Raw genomic sequence first — 14844 nt, forward strand, 5'->3', positions numbered from 1 at the left:
ATTCGCGGGAATCGCGGGATACGGAAAATAGGGGCGGGAACGGAGATTAACGGAGACTCGCGAAGCAATAGCGACACGCTGCCTGCTGGCTGCTGCTGGCGCTGGCCTCGGGGTTCGGGGTTTCTTCCTGGAACTTGGAACGCTCCCGGAAACTCGTCGTTTCCTTCTCGACTCGTAAATGTGAGCCACGATTAGCCACGATCCCTCGGATGCGAGAGAACGAAAGCTCGTGGATCGAGCTTTCCCTCGTCGGGAGGAGGCGAGGAGGCGAGGAGGCGAGGAAGCGAGGAGGAGCAACAACCTCTCAACGATTTTAGGTTATAAGGGTTCCAGCGTTCGCCAATGTAAACAGCGACGGGCAACTCGGACTGGTGTCCTCGGATCTCGGATCTCGGATCTCGGATCTCGGATCTCAGTGGTCTCAGTCTGGTAAGGCGCCAACGCGGGCCTTATGTACTGGAACAGGACGGCAGCCGGCACCGTACGGGAAGAGATGCCTCTGAGCTCGATAACTCGGGGCACGAGTGCCCCCGCGGCGACGGTGGAGAGCGTGAACCCTGGCACGAGCACGCAGATAACGTCGACCTGCTGCACCCCGCCGCCGTCCTACCACAACATCAACTTACCCCTAGGCCATCCCTCCACGTTGACCAACGAGCGTGGCGCGCCGCCCTCGTACGAAGAGGCGATAGATCCCAATGGTACGTCATCCTAGATCCTCGTCTTAGATCTTACTCGTACGCTCGTATGTCCATATAGGTCCATAGGTCCATAGGTCGCGAATACACTACTACCTTACTGCTGCTTACTGTTTCCAGCACCGCCGCCGTCCTACGATTCCCTGTTCGGCCGTATGAGAGAAGCCCGTAAAATATCCAAAGGCATATTCGATTTCTTAAAGAATATCGTTGTCCTGCTCCTAGGCACAAGTAAGTGTCTCGTCGTCAGGTAGTAGGTGAAAGCCAAGATACTTATCTCAGAAATGTGTCTTAATAGCTGGATATAAAATGTGAAATGGGCATTTTCCAGTCGGGTGTACCATCATTCTCGGAGTGACGATAGTGGTACCAATTTGCATGATGGTGATCGGTGGACTGTATCTTTACGATTGTCCACAGGGTGAATACATTCCCGTATACTTGTTGGTAGGCGGTGGATTCGGAGTATTTAAGCAATTGTTAACTTTGTCAGCCAGAGTGCGGCAACGCCAAGAGGAAAGAGACGAAGAAAGGATCAGACAATCGCCTACGCAGACTCTGATCAATTGTTTTATGCTGGGATGGTTCATTATTGGTAGTTATTTCACACTGTGTGACTTTTAATTATATATCTTCGTGTTGAGATTTGCCAATCTCAACGATGTCAGGTATTTGCGAGGGAGGAGGGAGATGTTACAAATCTTCGTTCGTTACAGGTTCTATGTGGGTATACAAGGAATACGAGCCAAACTATGATCCAGCATTGGGAAAGTATTGCAATAAGACGCTATATTTATTCGCCTTTTGGCTAATTACGTCGGTCTACATATGCATGGGTATTATAACTGCCGGTCTGTGCAGCATCTCCGTAGCTAGCATCGCGTTTCAGAGACCACCGTCGGACTTGATGTGAAATAGCGTTGTTTAGCCGCTTCGTGTCCGCGCCTCCGAAATGACCTCCGCGCATCCAGGATGTTCCGCATTCGACGTAGTCAGGACGGTATTTATCGAATGAAGAGAAATCCTTGTTATCTACGCGCCTCATGGATAATAAGCGTGCGCAATTTCGCATTGTATGCACTACCCCCCCCCCCCGTCAACACCGTCCCCCGTTTCCCCTTACCGCTCGATAAATACGAACGGCTCGTTCTTATAAACGTATCGAGACATCGACTTGATCGCGGAGGTTGAAATACTGAAAGCTCCAACTTGTACATAGATCCGACTACGCGCGTGCCGTATAGGAGAAAGAGAAATCTCATTTTGGGAGCGAAGCGACACAAGAGTTACTCGACTCGCCGAGACAGAGAGTGGCGCGCGACATTGCCCGCCGAGACGAGTCGCTTCGCGCGATAGAGCGCAAAAATTTCGTCCACGTTTACGTACCTGAGATGCTTAAACGACTATTTCGAAGAAAATCGTTGGCACGTTAAACGCACACTAGATACTCGCGCGGACGCGTCCGCGCGCGACATAAGTTTCAAGCAAGATCGTGTAAATCAAGACTTGTCTAACTTGTGCAGTCGCACAACGTTTGCGATGCGCAAACGAGCGCGGTAGTTATTCGACTTTGTCGCGCGAGATTTCCGATGCCGTCGAAGAAATGGGTGAAAAAAGAAAAATACATCCAAGTTTAGTATAGTCTCTCTTGGCAAAGCCTCTCGACGAAAGAGCGGCGAGACGAGAGAAAGCAGAGTCGCTTCGGCCGGATCAAGGGCTGTGTGTGTACGTCGCGTTATTCGCGAATTTTTTTTTATCTTGTGCCAAGTGGACGCGAAGTCGCAGACCAAAGTATTTTGCTATCATCACGATGTTGCTCGCGCTAGCGCGTCAGTGCGCCACGGATTCTATAAACTCGATCCAAATGGACGAGCCAAGTGCGCGAACGCGCGCGACTCGCCCTACGCTTAGCACAGCAGCGTTGATAACGCTTTGGTACGACGCCGACGGTCTAACATAATTCTACTATATAAATGTTAGTCATCGCATCGTTCTCTCGCCAACACTTTTTAATCTGTGTTAAGCACTTTATGAACTTAATGGATTCGACTATAGTACGCACTCCGCTTATACTCGTGACTCGTAACTTATTGTTAAAAGACTGCGATCTCTTACGCGACAATTTTATCTATTTATTCGCCCTCTTCTCCGTCCTTTTACGTCTCTATAGATCTCTATTCGACTCTTATGTCTCTTGACATGATTCGTTTTCTTACAAAGAATAAGTCGCGCGCGCGAAGCAATCAATTAGAAAAGTATACGGGCGTATAAATATTATATGCGTTCCCCTTTGAAACATGTCTTTACCTTGAAAGCTGACAACTTAAAAAATGAGACAGTATTCGCCAGTATTGCTGCGGAGCTTGCTATCCCCGAAAAATCAGCACGCTCCGTCGGGTCGTGTAATATGACGCCATGACGAATTTGTAATTCGATTAAATGATTGTATTATCAGATGTATTACGAAATATCGCTGTACATAACTTAATACTACTGTTCCTTCCACATTCGTACAACTTTGTCAACTTTTCCCGACTGAAGTTTAGTCTTCCTCCCTCAGTCCTTGAGTTTTCGAAACGTAATTATCCTCGGCATAAAACTAGGCGTATGCTTAGGCGTAGACGTAGACATATAAACGTAGACGCAGGCACAGAGTATAATTGTGCCTGTGTCGCAGTGGCGCGCCTCACGAACGTGCTTGTGTTGCGTTGTGTTGCGTAACGATTAACAATAACCGAGCTTGCGCTTTCAATTTTGCATTTAACATGTTGAAAAAATGTGTATATAATTCCATCGCGATATATATATATATATGTATACAAACACACAGTCACACACACACACACACACACACACACACATGTATATGTATACATTAACGTCGCAGCATTCGACACTGCACCAACTCGAGATTGATTGTAAATAATGTATGACTCGAGTATGTATATACTCAAGTATATAATTGATCATATAAATAAGTATATATATGCACTGTCAACCGTGCGCGAACACGGTATCTTGCATTTATTATATTATTACAATATAAACACGATGTACTAATTTCCGACGATGTAATAGCATTCCTACGTTTTGCATGGCGTACACATGTACACACATTCGTTGTTATAATTTCCTAAATAAAGCGCTTAAAAGCACGCTCTTTTTATTCCGTTTCGCATCACCTATGCAGAAAGTTAACATATCGTATATTCGTATATATAATAATGCGAGGAATGTGTGTTACGACGCGCTCGCAAATCGATTGACCGCGACGGCTTGAGAATTAGCAATTTTCATTAATTTTATTACAATTTAAGGACTGTCGATACGAGACGATGCTTCTCTCTCATAGCGTTCTTCGCGATAGTCCTCCTCCGGATAATCCGAGTACCCCTCGTTCTTCGGCCAAACGTCATCCTCGCCCTTGCTGATTGAGGGTTCCGTTGACACCTACGCGAACGCGAACGCGAACGCGATGACGTGTCGTGTCAGGTTGAAACGTTTCGGGATATGCATTACGTTAGGTTTTAATCCCGCCGGATACCGGTGATACGTGTCAGGGCAACGAGAGACGTAAACACGGTTTGAAAAGAAAGACGGCTACTATCCTGCCCGGATATCGTAATTCTATTAATGATTACGGAAACCCGCAGTCTGGCGACGCGCTAGAAATAGCGACCGGATACTCGCGCTAGTCCTCGTTAGTACAAAGCGGTCGATTAAAATTCATTTTACCGGAAGAATCTGTTTCCGCTTCCGATGACGCAGTCAACGTATTAAGGAAATCCTACCCCCCGCCAGAGAAAGGTAACCGGATATAGATCGCAAACTCCCGGTTCCGCTCTTCAATATTAATCCGTTTTTTCGATGTCATCTATCCGCGGAATGAGACAAATGTATAGCTATGTGTCACGCCGCGAGCTCTAAAATTCGCTTTCGCCCGATTACTTATCGGTTATCCGGCGGAGAATCGACATCAGAGCGACGCGTATTAAAACAGCTCGCTTGAACGAGTATGACAATTAGTATGACGCGATACTTGAAATCTCACGACTCACGACGTGAGTTATCGAATATAAGTGACGATCGTGATTATAATTTTGATTACTTCCTCTCGCAGGGGCATTGCTTCCGGCGGCAATAACTCCGGGTTGTAAGGCGTGATACAACGCGCGCGCCACATCGGCCGAACACCCTGCATCCTCGGGGACCGTTCTTTCTTCAACTGACTTTTGTCATCATCGTTCTCCTGCATTATTATAATTTCGTTAAGATTGCAATTTCCGTTACATTTGCCTATTTCGGCAATATATACAGTAAGAAACAAGGATGATTCTCTGGAAGACAGTTTGCTGAAGCTAGAAAATGGTATAAAAAAGAGAGAGAGAGAGAGAGAGAGAGAGAGAGAGAGAGAGAGAGAGAGAGAGAGAGAGAGAGAGAGAGAGAGAGAGAGAGAGAGAGAGAGAGAGAGAGAGACGAGAGAATTTTACTTCCGCAAATGTCCAAGTCGGACCATCAAACGTGGGATCTCTCACGTGTACATAATGACCGTGCTGCATGCATACGTTGTCAAAGGTGAAGCAACCACGTCCGTACGGCTACATCATACGATATCTCTATTAATTGGAGCAGCGCGTATACTTGTTTGATATCTAGGCTTTTATAAATGAGATTCTTTCGTCCTATTTGAGATTTGTGATCTGGAGATATATGTACAACCAATGCATCGCGATTACTTTCCCGTTTCCTATTTCGTACCAAGTTCAGCTTCCAGAAACCATGGAAACGGCAACGCGCGTGAATGAGCTGTCCGGGTCCTTCCATGCGGTCTTCCATCCACGTGCCCATAAATTTCGTTCCTGTATCAGCGTACAGATACGTTCCCATACCATGGCGAAGGTCCTCCTTCCACGAGCCTTCGTAGACGTCATTATTCGCGTAACGATAAGCTCCGAAGCCGTGTTTCGCGTCGCGTTTCCATTCCCCTAAGCAGATTAATATTTAACGCATCACTGAATTTCAGCTATAACGGACACGATCATTGCCGGCGAGTCGATCAAAGTCAAATGCCATCGAATTTGATCTTAGCGAAGACCTCGCGCGGATCGGTCGCGGGCCGAGCGCGCGCGCGCGCGCGCGCGCGCGCACCCACCTCTCTCGAATTCCTCTGGCATACTCTTAGCTTCTCTAAGATTTCTGACGTGCGACATAAAAATAATTGTATGAATATACATATGGACGTGTCAACGTGCCCACGTGCCTACGATGTGATTTCCTCGAATCTGATTCGGATCCTATTTTTGTACATTCTTACCGCGTACCTTCGTATCGCGTTCCGTCAGGGTACCAAAAGATCCCTTGGCCGTATTTCTGTCCGTCTCTCCAATCACCGTTATATCGGGCACCGTTTTTGAATACGTAGATACCTTTACCATGTCTGAGCCCGTTACAATATTGACCGACGTACATGTCGCCGTTTGGTAGCAAGGTCTTTCCATCGCCGTGTCTCTCGCCATTCTCATTTCTCTCACCCTCGTAGACCTGCGCGGAATGAGACACCCGGGTCATACACGGAGAGATGTCTCGTGCGAACGACAACACTATCCAATGACGTTTTAATAACGTATTGAAGAAATTAGCGTACGGCTCAGTTAGAAGACGCAATTTCCTACAAGTCTTAATAAAGAGAGAGAAAGAGAGATAATCAATACAATAATTTTGCTTAATTGCCTACCCCGAGCGGATCAGTTTCCAGCTCTCCGCGTTCATCCGGATTCGGGCTTGTTAACGATTTTTCCATTCTATTTTTCGTTGTCGCTCGTCTAACGTGATTTAATCAGTCGAAATCTCGATTGTTTACGCACCAATCGATCTTATACATTCCGCTGATTGTCCTTTATCGATTGGATGACATATAACGTGTGCACGTATAACTCGTGTATAAAAAGATTCGGTATTTTGGCACAAGACTGTCATCTATCTTAAAAGGAAAACAAGTCTGACAAGGATTCGTATCAAGAAGAATAATATCAAGAAATGACATCGAAGATATATAACAAATTTGTAATTGTGATTTTATTGGCGCGATATATTCTTGCAAAATAGTCGACGGTGAAACTGAATATCTCGTCGCCGTAATTCACGGTGACTTGTCCGACACGTTCCGAACTATCGAGGCGGTTATTGATTATTTATAACTTTGTCGATGAACAATTAAATATAATAAAAGGAATTTCATCTCGTCATCGACCGGTGAGCAGACCGATCAACGCTTGCTTCTCCTTCTCCTTCTTGCGGACAGACTCCAGATTCCTTTGTTTCCAGGAGCTCTTGCGAAGTTTTATCGGACGCGATCCTACGTACCGGCCTGAAACAAACAAGCAATTAAATCATCATATAGATCCTCTTAAATGAAATAATCTTTGTTTGAGACATTTTTTTATAACTTTATTATTTAAAAAAATAACTGAGCGTATATACCTAAAAACCTAAACCAAACACACACTGTATTTATCCATATCTTTTCTTTTTATATATAAAGCAAATCGCAGATATCTGACAAGCAACAATTTTATTTTCGCAATCGGCGCTATTTGCAACAACGATGATACCGGAAATCCGAGCTCATTGGCTTAGCGGCAACAGGTGACAAGCGACGCGCGATACGTTTTCCCACCAAGCTTACCTATATAAGTAAATATTCCAGGAAAAGAAAAATGAAGATAGAAATCGATTTCCCGTGGAATACAAAATATAAGCTCATTCATTCCTTCTTACTCGGAAATTTCTCAAAATTCGTCTTCTCTAAGACGATGTTTCTATATAGTCTATCAAATTCGAAATGGTCGACAAAAGTTTGCGATTTGTAAAAGATTCAAATAGATAACGAAAAGTTGAAATAATTAAAATCGAATAGAGAGCAGCTATAATCCTTCTCTCTTCTTTTTCTTTATCCGCTTCTTAGCTAATCAAGGAATAAAGAATAAAAGTCCACTCTAACCATCCATTCAAAGTTACTCCATTTCGCAGAACTCATTCGCGTGTTTCCTTGTCATTTTCTCCCTTCTCGTTACGGTTCTCGACGATTACAAAGGAAAAACGCGACAAACGTTTTGCCCGTAGGGCAAAAAGCCTGAAAGCATTTTGGAGTTATGGTCCAATGGAAAGGCAAACGGAACACTCTTGTAACGCCTCCGCCTCCGCCGTCGTCGATCGCCGTGTAAAGTTACTTGTTGACCGTACATAACATTTTACAGTATCTACCTACTCGGTGTCTCTTTTATGCAAATAGCATTAAAGACTGAACGCTACAAAACCGGTGGTGAAACAAAAGCAGATCGTAGCTCGTGGTAACTCGTGCTTGCAGTTGCATCGAAATCCCGAGATCGCGATGCGTTCGAGATAATATTTGCGGGGCCAAAAATATCCTTTCGGATAGCACCAGGCATCAATGAGAAATTCCGCCAAAGAGAACGCGTTAGTCGCGTTACGTCCAAAGGGGCTCACGACCTCGGGGTTCTCTCGTTCTCTCCCGCGCGTTCTCGCGCGCTCCCGATCTCAATGATCTCGATCCCGAGATCCCGATCGCCCACGCGACAAATTCTTCGTTACTTTTGTGGCTTCTATACGAACTGGACTGGTGGGAATGAACGGAAATCCTCATTTAATCACGCTTTAAACCAAATCGCTCGTTGGATTCCGAATATCATATCACGCGAGTAAATATCCACGAGCAATGAAATTTATATTTGTCTTTCGTCCTAATAACGTCCGCGCGCGCATTCCTGATGAAATTGGATGCCGCACGTGGCAGAAAAATCGTTACCGCACAACATGTTGCGCGTCTGGATTCCAGGATGCGAAATATCATCGCTCTTTTTGTTTCGAATTTCGAATTGATTTAGGCATTGCAAGTTGAGTAATATTGAGATTAAAATATAGCGGGGAAAAAAAAATGTTTGCGCGAGCAAAGGCAACCGGAGACACTCAAAGGTATGTAGGATTCGTTTGAGTAAAAGCCATCGTCGCAGTCGAGAGGAGAACGTAGGATCAGTTGTGTAAGTTAGATCAACGTATTGCGAGGTTGCACTGCGGGCCAGCGATTAGTTTCGAGCCCTGCGAGTACCTCAAGCAGTCATATATCCGTTCTATTGTTCATCATATCCAGAACTCCATCTCGTACATTACATCATGTATACGCGCACGCGATCGACGACGAGTCTTCAATCTGGGGTCTTGCGTTCACTCACTCGTTTGTTCAAACTACTTGTTGCGCCCGTTTAGTTTCGCGAGATACTCCTTGCTAGACGTTCTCTTTCTCTCTCACTCTCTCTCCCTCTCTCTCTTTCTCCTGCCTAAAGCCTTGTGTACACGATACTAGAAATCGGTCCGAGTTTCCCGTTTAAGCCAATCAACTTGCAGCTCTTACAGAAAAGCAGCAGTTTCATTGGCTTAAACCGAAACTCGGACCGATTTCTAGTATCGTGTACACAAGGCTTAACGTATCTAGCCACAGCTTGGTTCTTTCTCCCCTTCCTCTCTTTCTTTTCCTCTGCTTTCCTCTTCTCTCCTTTTCTCTCAGTGATATAAACCTTGAACAAAAATCAAGAAAGAACCTTAAGAAATTGACGAAGAAATTTACTAATGCCAAATACCTGCTTTATACCTGCGACATTCGCCAATGTTCTAGAATGTTACAAGAGACCTCGACCGCGCTGGCGCTGTCGCGATTCATCGCGATTACACGACGAGGGGGGCGCATTTTATGCTGCGCGACAAATCTCTCCGCGGAATCCCACATCGGCTCGTCCGCGACTACAGAAATTTCGGCAAATTTCCGTGCGTACCCTCACTACCGTATGACTAACGAATCTTTCGCACTCACACGCTTATATTTTATCGTACATTACAGGCGTTGAAGATTGTGTGTGTGAGCGAATAACTTGCCAAATAAATATAAATAACGCTGTTTTACAACGTTCCTCGGACACGCTTGTTCGATCGCCTCTCATCATCGAGTCTGAAATATTTTAATGATCGGCGCAATCTGAAAGAATCGAGCTACGTAGACGACGTACGAGGCACGCTTTGTACATTTCCACCCCATCCCCCTTCCCCCCCCCCCCCCGCCATGGATTTGATTATCAGCCAATCGTTTTTAATTGTGCTAAATGTACTTTGAAACAGATTCGCTCGTGATTCTGTTCTCACACGCGATTCCATGCGCACCCCTATCAGGATATATATATAAACACGTTATATATAAATATATATAAACAAGTTCAAGTATTCGCCTCGTTATAACTCGTTACGGCTATTACTAGCGTTTATTAAAGGAATATCCGAGCTAACTGTAAATTGTATCTAAAAATTGCAAGTTATTCCTACATGTTACTCGCAACAGCGCTTATATGGTGATACTTGCCGTAAATCACATGATCAATACGGTATAGAAAATATCTGTATCTGACCCGTGTATCAAAATCTTTCTGAAGTAATTCGTCTTACCCGATGGAGAAATCCGTCCAAGATAAAACAAAATAAAACAAAAAAATCACAATGATGTGCCGACGACGATGACGTAGTCGAAATAGTAACGATAAGTAAAAAGAAAAAACAAACAAACAAAAGAGACGGCGAATAGTCGGATCGTACAGCCTACCCCCGAGAGATTTTCCGATTGGCTGTCGCCAAAGAGAGTGGGGTATTATGAGAATTTGTAGTAGGAGGTAGGGGTTGTTGAATGAGTAGCGGAACGCTCAGCCTCCCGACGCACTTGGTCGCATCCACCCCAACGAATAGCCGGCGAACCGTACGGCCGTACGGTTCCGTATCCGAGCCGCGAAACCGCCCCGTATTTGCTCCGAGAGAGTGTGTACCGAGAGAAAGTGGAAGCGTAAATCGAACGAACGAACGAACGATAGAGCGGCGGCAGGTTCCGGAGAAGGTACGTTCTCTTTTCAATCTAAAAGAAATTAAAATTTTCTTAATCTATTTGATAAGACAAATTGCACGGAGCGAGGAGCATTCTTGTGTAAAACGCGATATCAGTTTGGCACGTCCTTTTGCGATTTTCGCGTATCGAATTTTACGAAAATTACCATATAACTTTGTTGTCGATATAGAATTTTCATAGTGGTTCCGCGTTACCGTGTCAGAATCGTCTACGTGGAGCTGGAGCGATATCGTGATGGAAAAGGGAAGCGTCGAAATTGAACGACATCGTGTACCTCTCGTTTACGTCGTTACGGTCGCGTATTCTCATTACTGTCTCACGAAAATGCCGGTCGCACATCCGCGCGGTACCCCTCGACCTTTTTTTACTCCACCTGGACGTAACGTGGAAGAATAACATCTTTTTCTCCTCCATAGGCTTTAACTTGTGTGTTGTCGCACGCCGTGTCGCACGGGTGTGCGCGAATGTGTGTGTATACGCGTAGCGTGGTGCTAAAATTAGGAGGAATGTTATATAAATAGTATCAGCCGTTGTAGAAATTTCGTGGGAGAGAAGAACGTAAACAGCATACCGTGCCTGTCGACAAAATCACCATTGTGGCGATGATTAATGTTCGCCAAGTAACAAACGGGGAAAGGTCTGCGAACTTTCGCTCACCCGTTGGGCGTGCGTCGAGCGCGGGATGCACGATAGCAAAAGACTTCCTTCCACGCGTTCAACCTTCCTTGGCGTTACTTGTGTGTACTATCCGTAAACATTCGCTTCTCGAAACGAATTCCTATGGGCGATGTGTTACGATACACCGCTAAAACTGTGCCAACGTTCACGGGGGCGTTCCACGACGATGTGTTGTTTGTCATCCATTTTTCAGGAGTGTTGGAAACAAAATACCTAGAGAGAGAGAGAGAGAGAGAGAGAGAGAGAGAAAGCGAACGGCCTACGATAAATTATCCATTTCAAAAACGAACAAAAAATATTCTCATATGAATAGATACATGTAAATAGATGCGAATAGATATCTATTTTAATACCCACCAAATGTTGCTTTTTACTTTCAAACTGTGTGGCTCAAATGCGTAGAATATAAATTTATTTGCCGGATTCTCACGCGATTAATTTTATAAACTCAATTGCAATCATAAGATTTAAATGCGCGATATTTTATTAAAAATATACATAATGCGTCTTATTAGATTCAAGTCACATCTCAATTCATTTATTCTTTTTCTTTAGAGAGGAAACAAGGCTGCGTAAACTTGGTTAATGCAGCAAATTACGCGACGATAATTGGAAATTAATCGGACGACACGATTAAATATTACGAATACGAGATTAGAATGGAAACAGTTTCCAGACTGCTTCTAGTATTGATATTGAACACATTGTGGGCAATGACCGGTTATGCGGCGCCACTATTAGATGGGAAGGACACTTGGAATCGCAATGGTTTTGCACCTACGATCAAGGCAGCATGCTCCTCTGATGGACAGTGCTGGGGATGGTTACCGATATCGGAAATGTACGATGGCAACATCGTTATACCAAAAGAAGACGGCGATGCCTTGAGGTACAAACATGCACATTGCACACGTCGGCACACGTAATGCATGTACATGTTTACCTCCCGATTAATGACTGTATATTTTTAACGATCGACAATCAGCCAAGCGACAAGTTCCATCTAAAAAAAAAACTTATCTCGCGAGATAATCAATTGTCTTAACATCGTACCAGATAATTAATCCATGAATATTTTCTTGTGCTTGGCAGATTGCAATCTCGGCGCCACGTTGCAAGTCCGATACCTGAATTTACGTTGAGATCATGGAAAGATAGTATGTCAGAGGAGCCGAGACGGGAACGTCGAGCTTCTTTGCCAACAAGCAAGCAGATGCCTACGAAAATCACGAAGAAAGATGTATTCGTGTCTCGTAGCTGGGGTGCCGGAGGCATGCCTTTCTCCGTTTTATACATGAATCCGCATGGTCCGCGATCGAATCACGCTGTTGGAACAACATCGGGTAAGTGTTTAATGTGAGATATTAACAAATTTTTTAAACATGTTTATAGAGTATGGATGTATATGTATATTAATAGCGTCTCAACGACAAGAATCGAGTGCGACGACCGAGAGTTCGACGTCGTTCGCGGAACATCCTAATTCGCGCATCGGTTCACGAAATGGCCAATCCACCGTACAACCAAGAAAACAATATTGGACCATACCACAGCTGTTTATATCATACGGCTGGGGTTCTTTTGGAAAATAAAACCAAGCAGCAGTGACGTACAATATTGAAGATTACAGTTAATATCATCGTGAGGAAAAATGAGACGTAAAGTGTGAGAGAGAGAGAGAGAGAGAGAGAGAGAGAGAGAGAGAGATTGATCTTCGCAATAGAAATAGCCAACAAATGTAGAATATTTTCAATTTTTGTTGCAATATTAATTAATTCTAATATTCAAGATTGTAGTTTTCATCTCTTTCTTCATGCAGTATTTTCTTCATCAATCATTATACATATAGTGAGAGACGCGCAATACATTTTCTATTTAAATATATTGCGCGTTGAGTAAACGCGCGCTAGCACTCAAAAACTATAGAAAATATTTATATTATAATTGAAAAGAACATATATATATATATCGTAAAGGAATAAATATTTGGCTCTCACCATTCATTTCCTTCATTGCCTTGATGAAATCTTGCGGATCTTTAAAGGACACAAATCCGAAGCCTTTGGTTTTATTTGTCCGTTTATCTCTAACCACTTTCGCTCTTTGAAAACTAGGATACTTCCCGAATACTCGCACCAGCATTTCGTCGGTGACGTCGTTCCCCAGATCCCCGCAGAATATCCTAAAATCATCTGCGCAACATAAATAGTACATAATAATTTTTTACATGAGAGAGACCTAATTAAGACATTTAAACAATTTAAACAAACATATTCGTTAGCAACCTTCGTCCCATTCCAACAAGGAAGGGTCTTCCCACGTCTGTCCACCGGCCGTCCTTATAATCTTCTTATTTTTCTTCCCTTTACCCTTAGGGTGACTTTCCTCCGCGCTAGCGTTAGCCATAATGGAGCTTGCTTTCCCTTGGCTGATAGCTAATTCAGCCGCTGTACTGACACCTTTAACCTTTGGCTTCTTTTTGCCCTCGTCTTCGGGGATCTTTGTGTTAATAATTTGTTCGATAATCTCTGGATGGATCATTGGCGCTGATGTGGAATCGTACGTTTTTGGTGTTGCGCTTAAACATGGATCCACCATATTTGACATGTATGGATTACTTATTTGTGCGGGCGAGGAGTACGTCGTAATAGGGACCGTACCTGTAACAATTGTCACCGTAACCGTAAACTCTATTGTATCGCGTTTGTGTAAGATATAAAAAGTACAGCGTCAATCTTACCTTGTCGCGCTACTTGTTGAGGAATTAATATTGGCGGAGGCGGAGGAGGAGGCGGAGGTGGTGGCGGTGGTGGAAACCCGATCATCGGAGGAAACGCTAATGTCGCTGCCGCCGCGACTACCGTCGTGGTAGGTCCATGTTGCTCCAATTGCCTAGCGACCTGATTGTATGTGTTTGCACCGATCACCGGTCTTACAATCGGCGTTACAAGCTGCCCTCCGATCTCAGCTTCAAACCTGAAGTTTACATTTAATGAATTAAACACTGCGCAAACACTTGGGAGAAACAATGAAATTTTAAATTTTACTTTCTCCATGTATATTGTGCTTTGTTACATTGTATCGAGATAGCATGCAGGAATATATTCAGAATATGCAGAATAATCGAACGAGGCTTGGATGAGAGATCTTCCGTTCGATGCCTCACAAAATCCGAGAAGCGAAGATTAAGTATACTCGTCATACCTGTTCATCTCATCTTCCATTTGTCGAAGTTTGTCATCCATATCTGCTGCAAGCTAGTCGTCTCGCTTCACGAGACGGATGTTTTTTTTATACACGTGCGCAAGCGTCTCCCTGGACGCAGATTTACGATAAATAGAACGAATAGAAGAAAAAGGTCTCAAATGATAATTATTTCGACGCTACTCCGAGTTCCGAGACGCTTAACCTAAACTGACCTAAACTAGTCGTTTGCAGTCTGCAGAGCATTGCAGAGTCTGCTTGCTTCGCTAATGGCTCCCTCATACGGCGATACATTACATTACGGATAGT

General features: G+C 44.2%; 4 protein-coding genes across 11 annotated transcripts; 2 read left to right on the plus strand and 2 right to left on the minus strand.

Annotated features, from left to right (window-relative positions):
- The first annotated feature begins 59 nt into the window (after window positions 1–59).
- LOC139768550 (uncharacterized) lies at window positions 60–3853 on the plus strand. Its single transcript, XM_071698871.1, has 4 exons — window positions 60–701; window positions 819–929; window positions 1030–1293; window positions 1415–3853. The coding sequence occupies exons 1-4, from the start codon at window positions 452–454 to the stop codon at window positions 1609–1611; spliced, it is 822 nt and encodes a 273-aa protein (XP_071554972.1). The 5' UTR covers window positions 60–451; the 3' UTR covers window positions 1612–3853.
- Window positions 3139–6013, minus strand: LOC139768552 (uncharacterized). Its single transcript, XM_071698874.1, has 4 exons — window positions 5851–6013; window positions 5457–5683; window positions 5189–5296; window positions 3139–4947 (listed from the first exon to the last, which is right to left on the minus strand). The coding sequence occupies exons 1-4, from the start codon at window positions 5930–5932 to the stop codon at window positions 4765–4767; spliced, it is 600 nt and encodes a 199-aa protein (XP_071554975.1). The 5' UTR covers window positions 5933–6013; the 3' UTR covers window positions 3139–4764.
- Window positions 6014–6749: 736 nt separating this feature from the next.
- Window positions 6750–14792, minus strand: LOC139768546 (uncharacterized). Of its 7 annotated transcripts, XR_011717387.1 has the most exons (9): window positions 14536–14792; window positions 14072–14307; window positions 13617–13991; window positions 13329–13523; window positions 12459–12656; window positions 11225–11544; window positions 10928–11144; window positions 8948–9289; window positions 6750–7065 (listed from the first exon to the last, which is right to left on the minus strand). XR_011717387.1 is itself a non-coding variant. In XM_071698860.1 (5 exons), exons 1-5 carry the CDS (start codon window positions 14574–14576, stop codon window positions 6941–6943), a joined length of 972 nt encoding a protein of 323 aa, XP_071554961.1. In that variant the 5' UTR covers window positions 14577–14791; the 3' UTR covers window positions 6750–6940. The 7 variants fall into 7 exon arrangements, 2 of the variants coding, with proteins under 2 accessions (XP_071554961.1, XP_071554962.1); XR_011717388.1 differs by lacking the exon at window positions 8948–9289 and having other exon boundaries at window positions 6987–7065; XR_011717389.1 differs by lacking the exon at window positions 8948–9289 and having other exon boundaries at window positions 6987–7065; window positions 10848–11144.
- LOC139768551 (uncharacterized) lies at window positions 10500–13327 on the plus strand. Of its 2 annotated transcripts, none has more exons than XM_071698872.1 (4): window positions 10500–10644; window positions 11887–12220; window positions 12424–12674; window positions 12751–13327. In XM_071698872.1, the coding sequence occupies exons 2-4, from the start codon at window positions 11991–11993 to the stop codon at window positions 12921–12923; spliced, it is 654 nt and encodes a 217-aa protein (XP_071554973.1). In that variant the 5' UTR covers window positions 10500–10644; window positions 11887–11990; the 3' UTR covers window positions 12924–13327. The 2 variants fall into 2 exon arrangements, with proteins under 2 accessions (XP_071554973.1, XP_071554974.1); XM_071698873.1 differs by lacking the exon at window positions 10500–10644 and adding an exon at window positions 11511–11650.
- Window positions 14793–14844: the final 52 nt, after the last annotated feature.

Source organism: Temnothorax nylanderi, unplaced genomic scaffold, assembly GCF_030848795.1.
Source record: "Temnothorax nylanderi isolate EJ_2023f unplaced genomic scaffold, tnyl_v1.0 TNYL_tig0016_pilon, whole genome shotgun sequence".
Classification (NCBI taxonomy): domain Eukaryota; kingdom Metazoa; phylum Arthropoda; class Insecta; order Hymenoptera; family Formicidae; genus Temnothorax; species Temnothorax nylanderi.

Coding starts and splice junctions, on each gene's coding strand:
- LOC139768546 (XM_071698860.1), bottom strand. CDS start 14,576: ATGGATGACAAACTTCGACAAATGGAAGATGAGATGAACAG. Junction 14,308..14,535: donor ATGGAAGATGAGATGAACAG/GTATGACGAGTA, acceptor TGTAAACTTCAG/GTTTGAAGCTGAGATCGGAG. Junction 13,992..14,071: donor TCAACAAGTAGCGCGACAAG/GTAAGATTGACG, acceptor CAATTGTTACAG/GTACGGTCCCTATTACGACG.
- LOC139768551 (XM_071698872.1), top strand. CDS start 11,991: ATGGAAACAGTTTCCAGACTGCTTCTAGTATTGATATTGAACACATTG. Junction 12,221..12,423: donor GAAGACGGCGATGCCTTGAG/GTACAAACATGC, acceptor TGTGCTTGGCAG/ATTGCAATCTCGGCGCCACG. Junction 12,675..12,750: donor CGCTGTTGGAACAACATCGG/GTAAGTGTTTAA, acceptor GTATATTAATAG/CGTCTCAACGACAAGAATCG.
- LOC139768552 (XM_071698874.1), bottom strand. CDS start 5,932: ATGTATATTCATACAATTATTTTTATGTCGCACGTCAGAAATCTTAGA. Junction 5,684..5,850: donor GCCAGAGGAATTCGAGAGAG/GTGGGTGCGCGC, acceptor TAATCTGCTTAG/GGGAATGGAAACGCGACGCG. Junction 5,297..5,456: donor GTTTCTGGAAGCTGAACTTG/GTACGAAATAGG, acceptor CGTATGATGTAG/CCGTACGGACGTGGTTGCTT.
- LOC139768550 (XM_071698871.1), top strand. CDS start 452: ATGTACTGGAACAGGACGGCAGCCGGCACCGTACGGGAAGAGATGCCT. Junction 702..818: donor AGAGGCGATAGATCCCAATG/GTACGTCATCCT, acceptor TACTGTTTCCAG/CACCGCCGCCGTCCTACGAT. Junction 930..1,029: donor TGTCCTGCTCCTAGGCACAA/GTAAGTGTCTCG, acceptor GGCATTTTCCAG/TCGGGTGTACCATCATTCTC.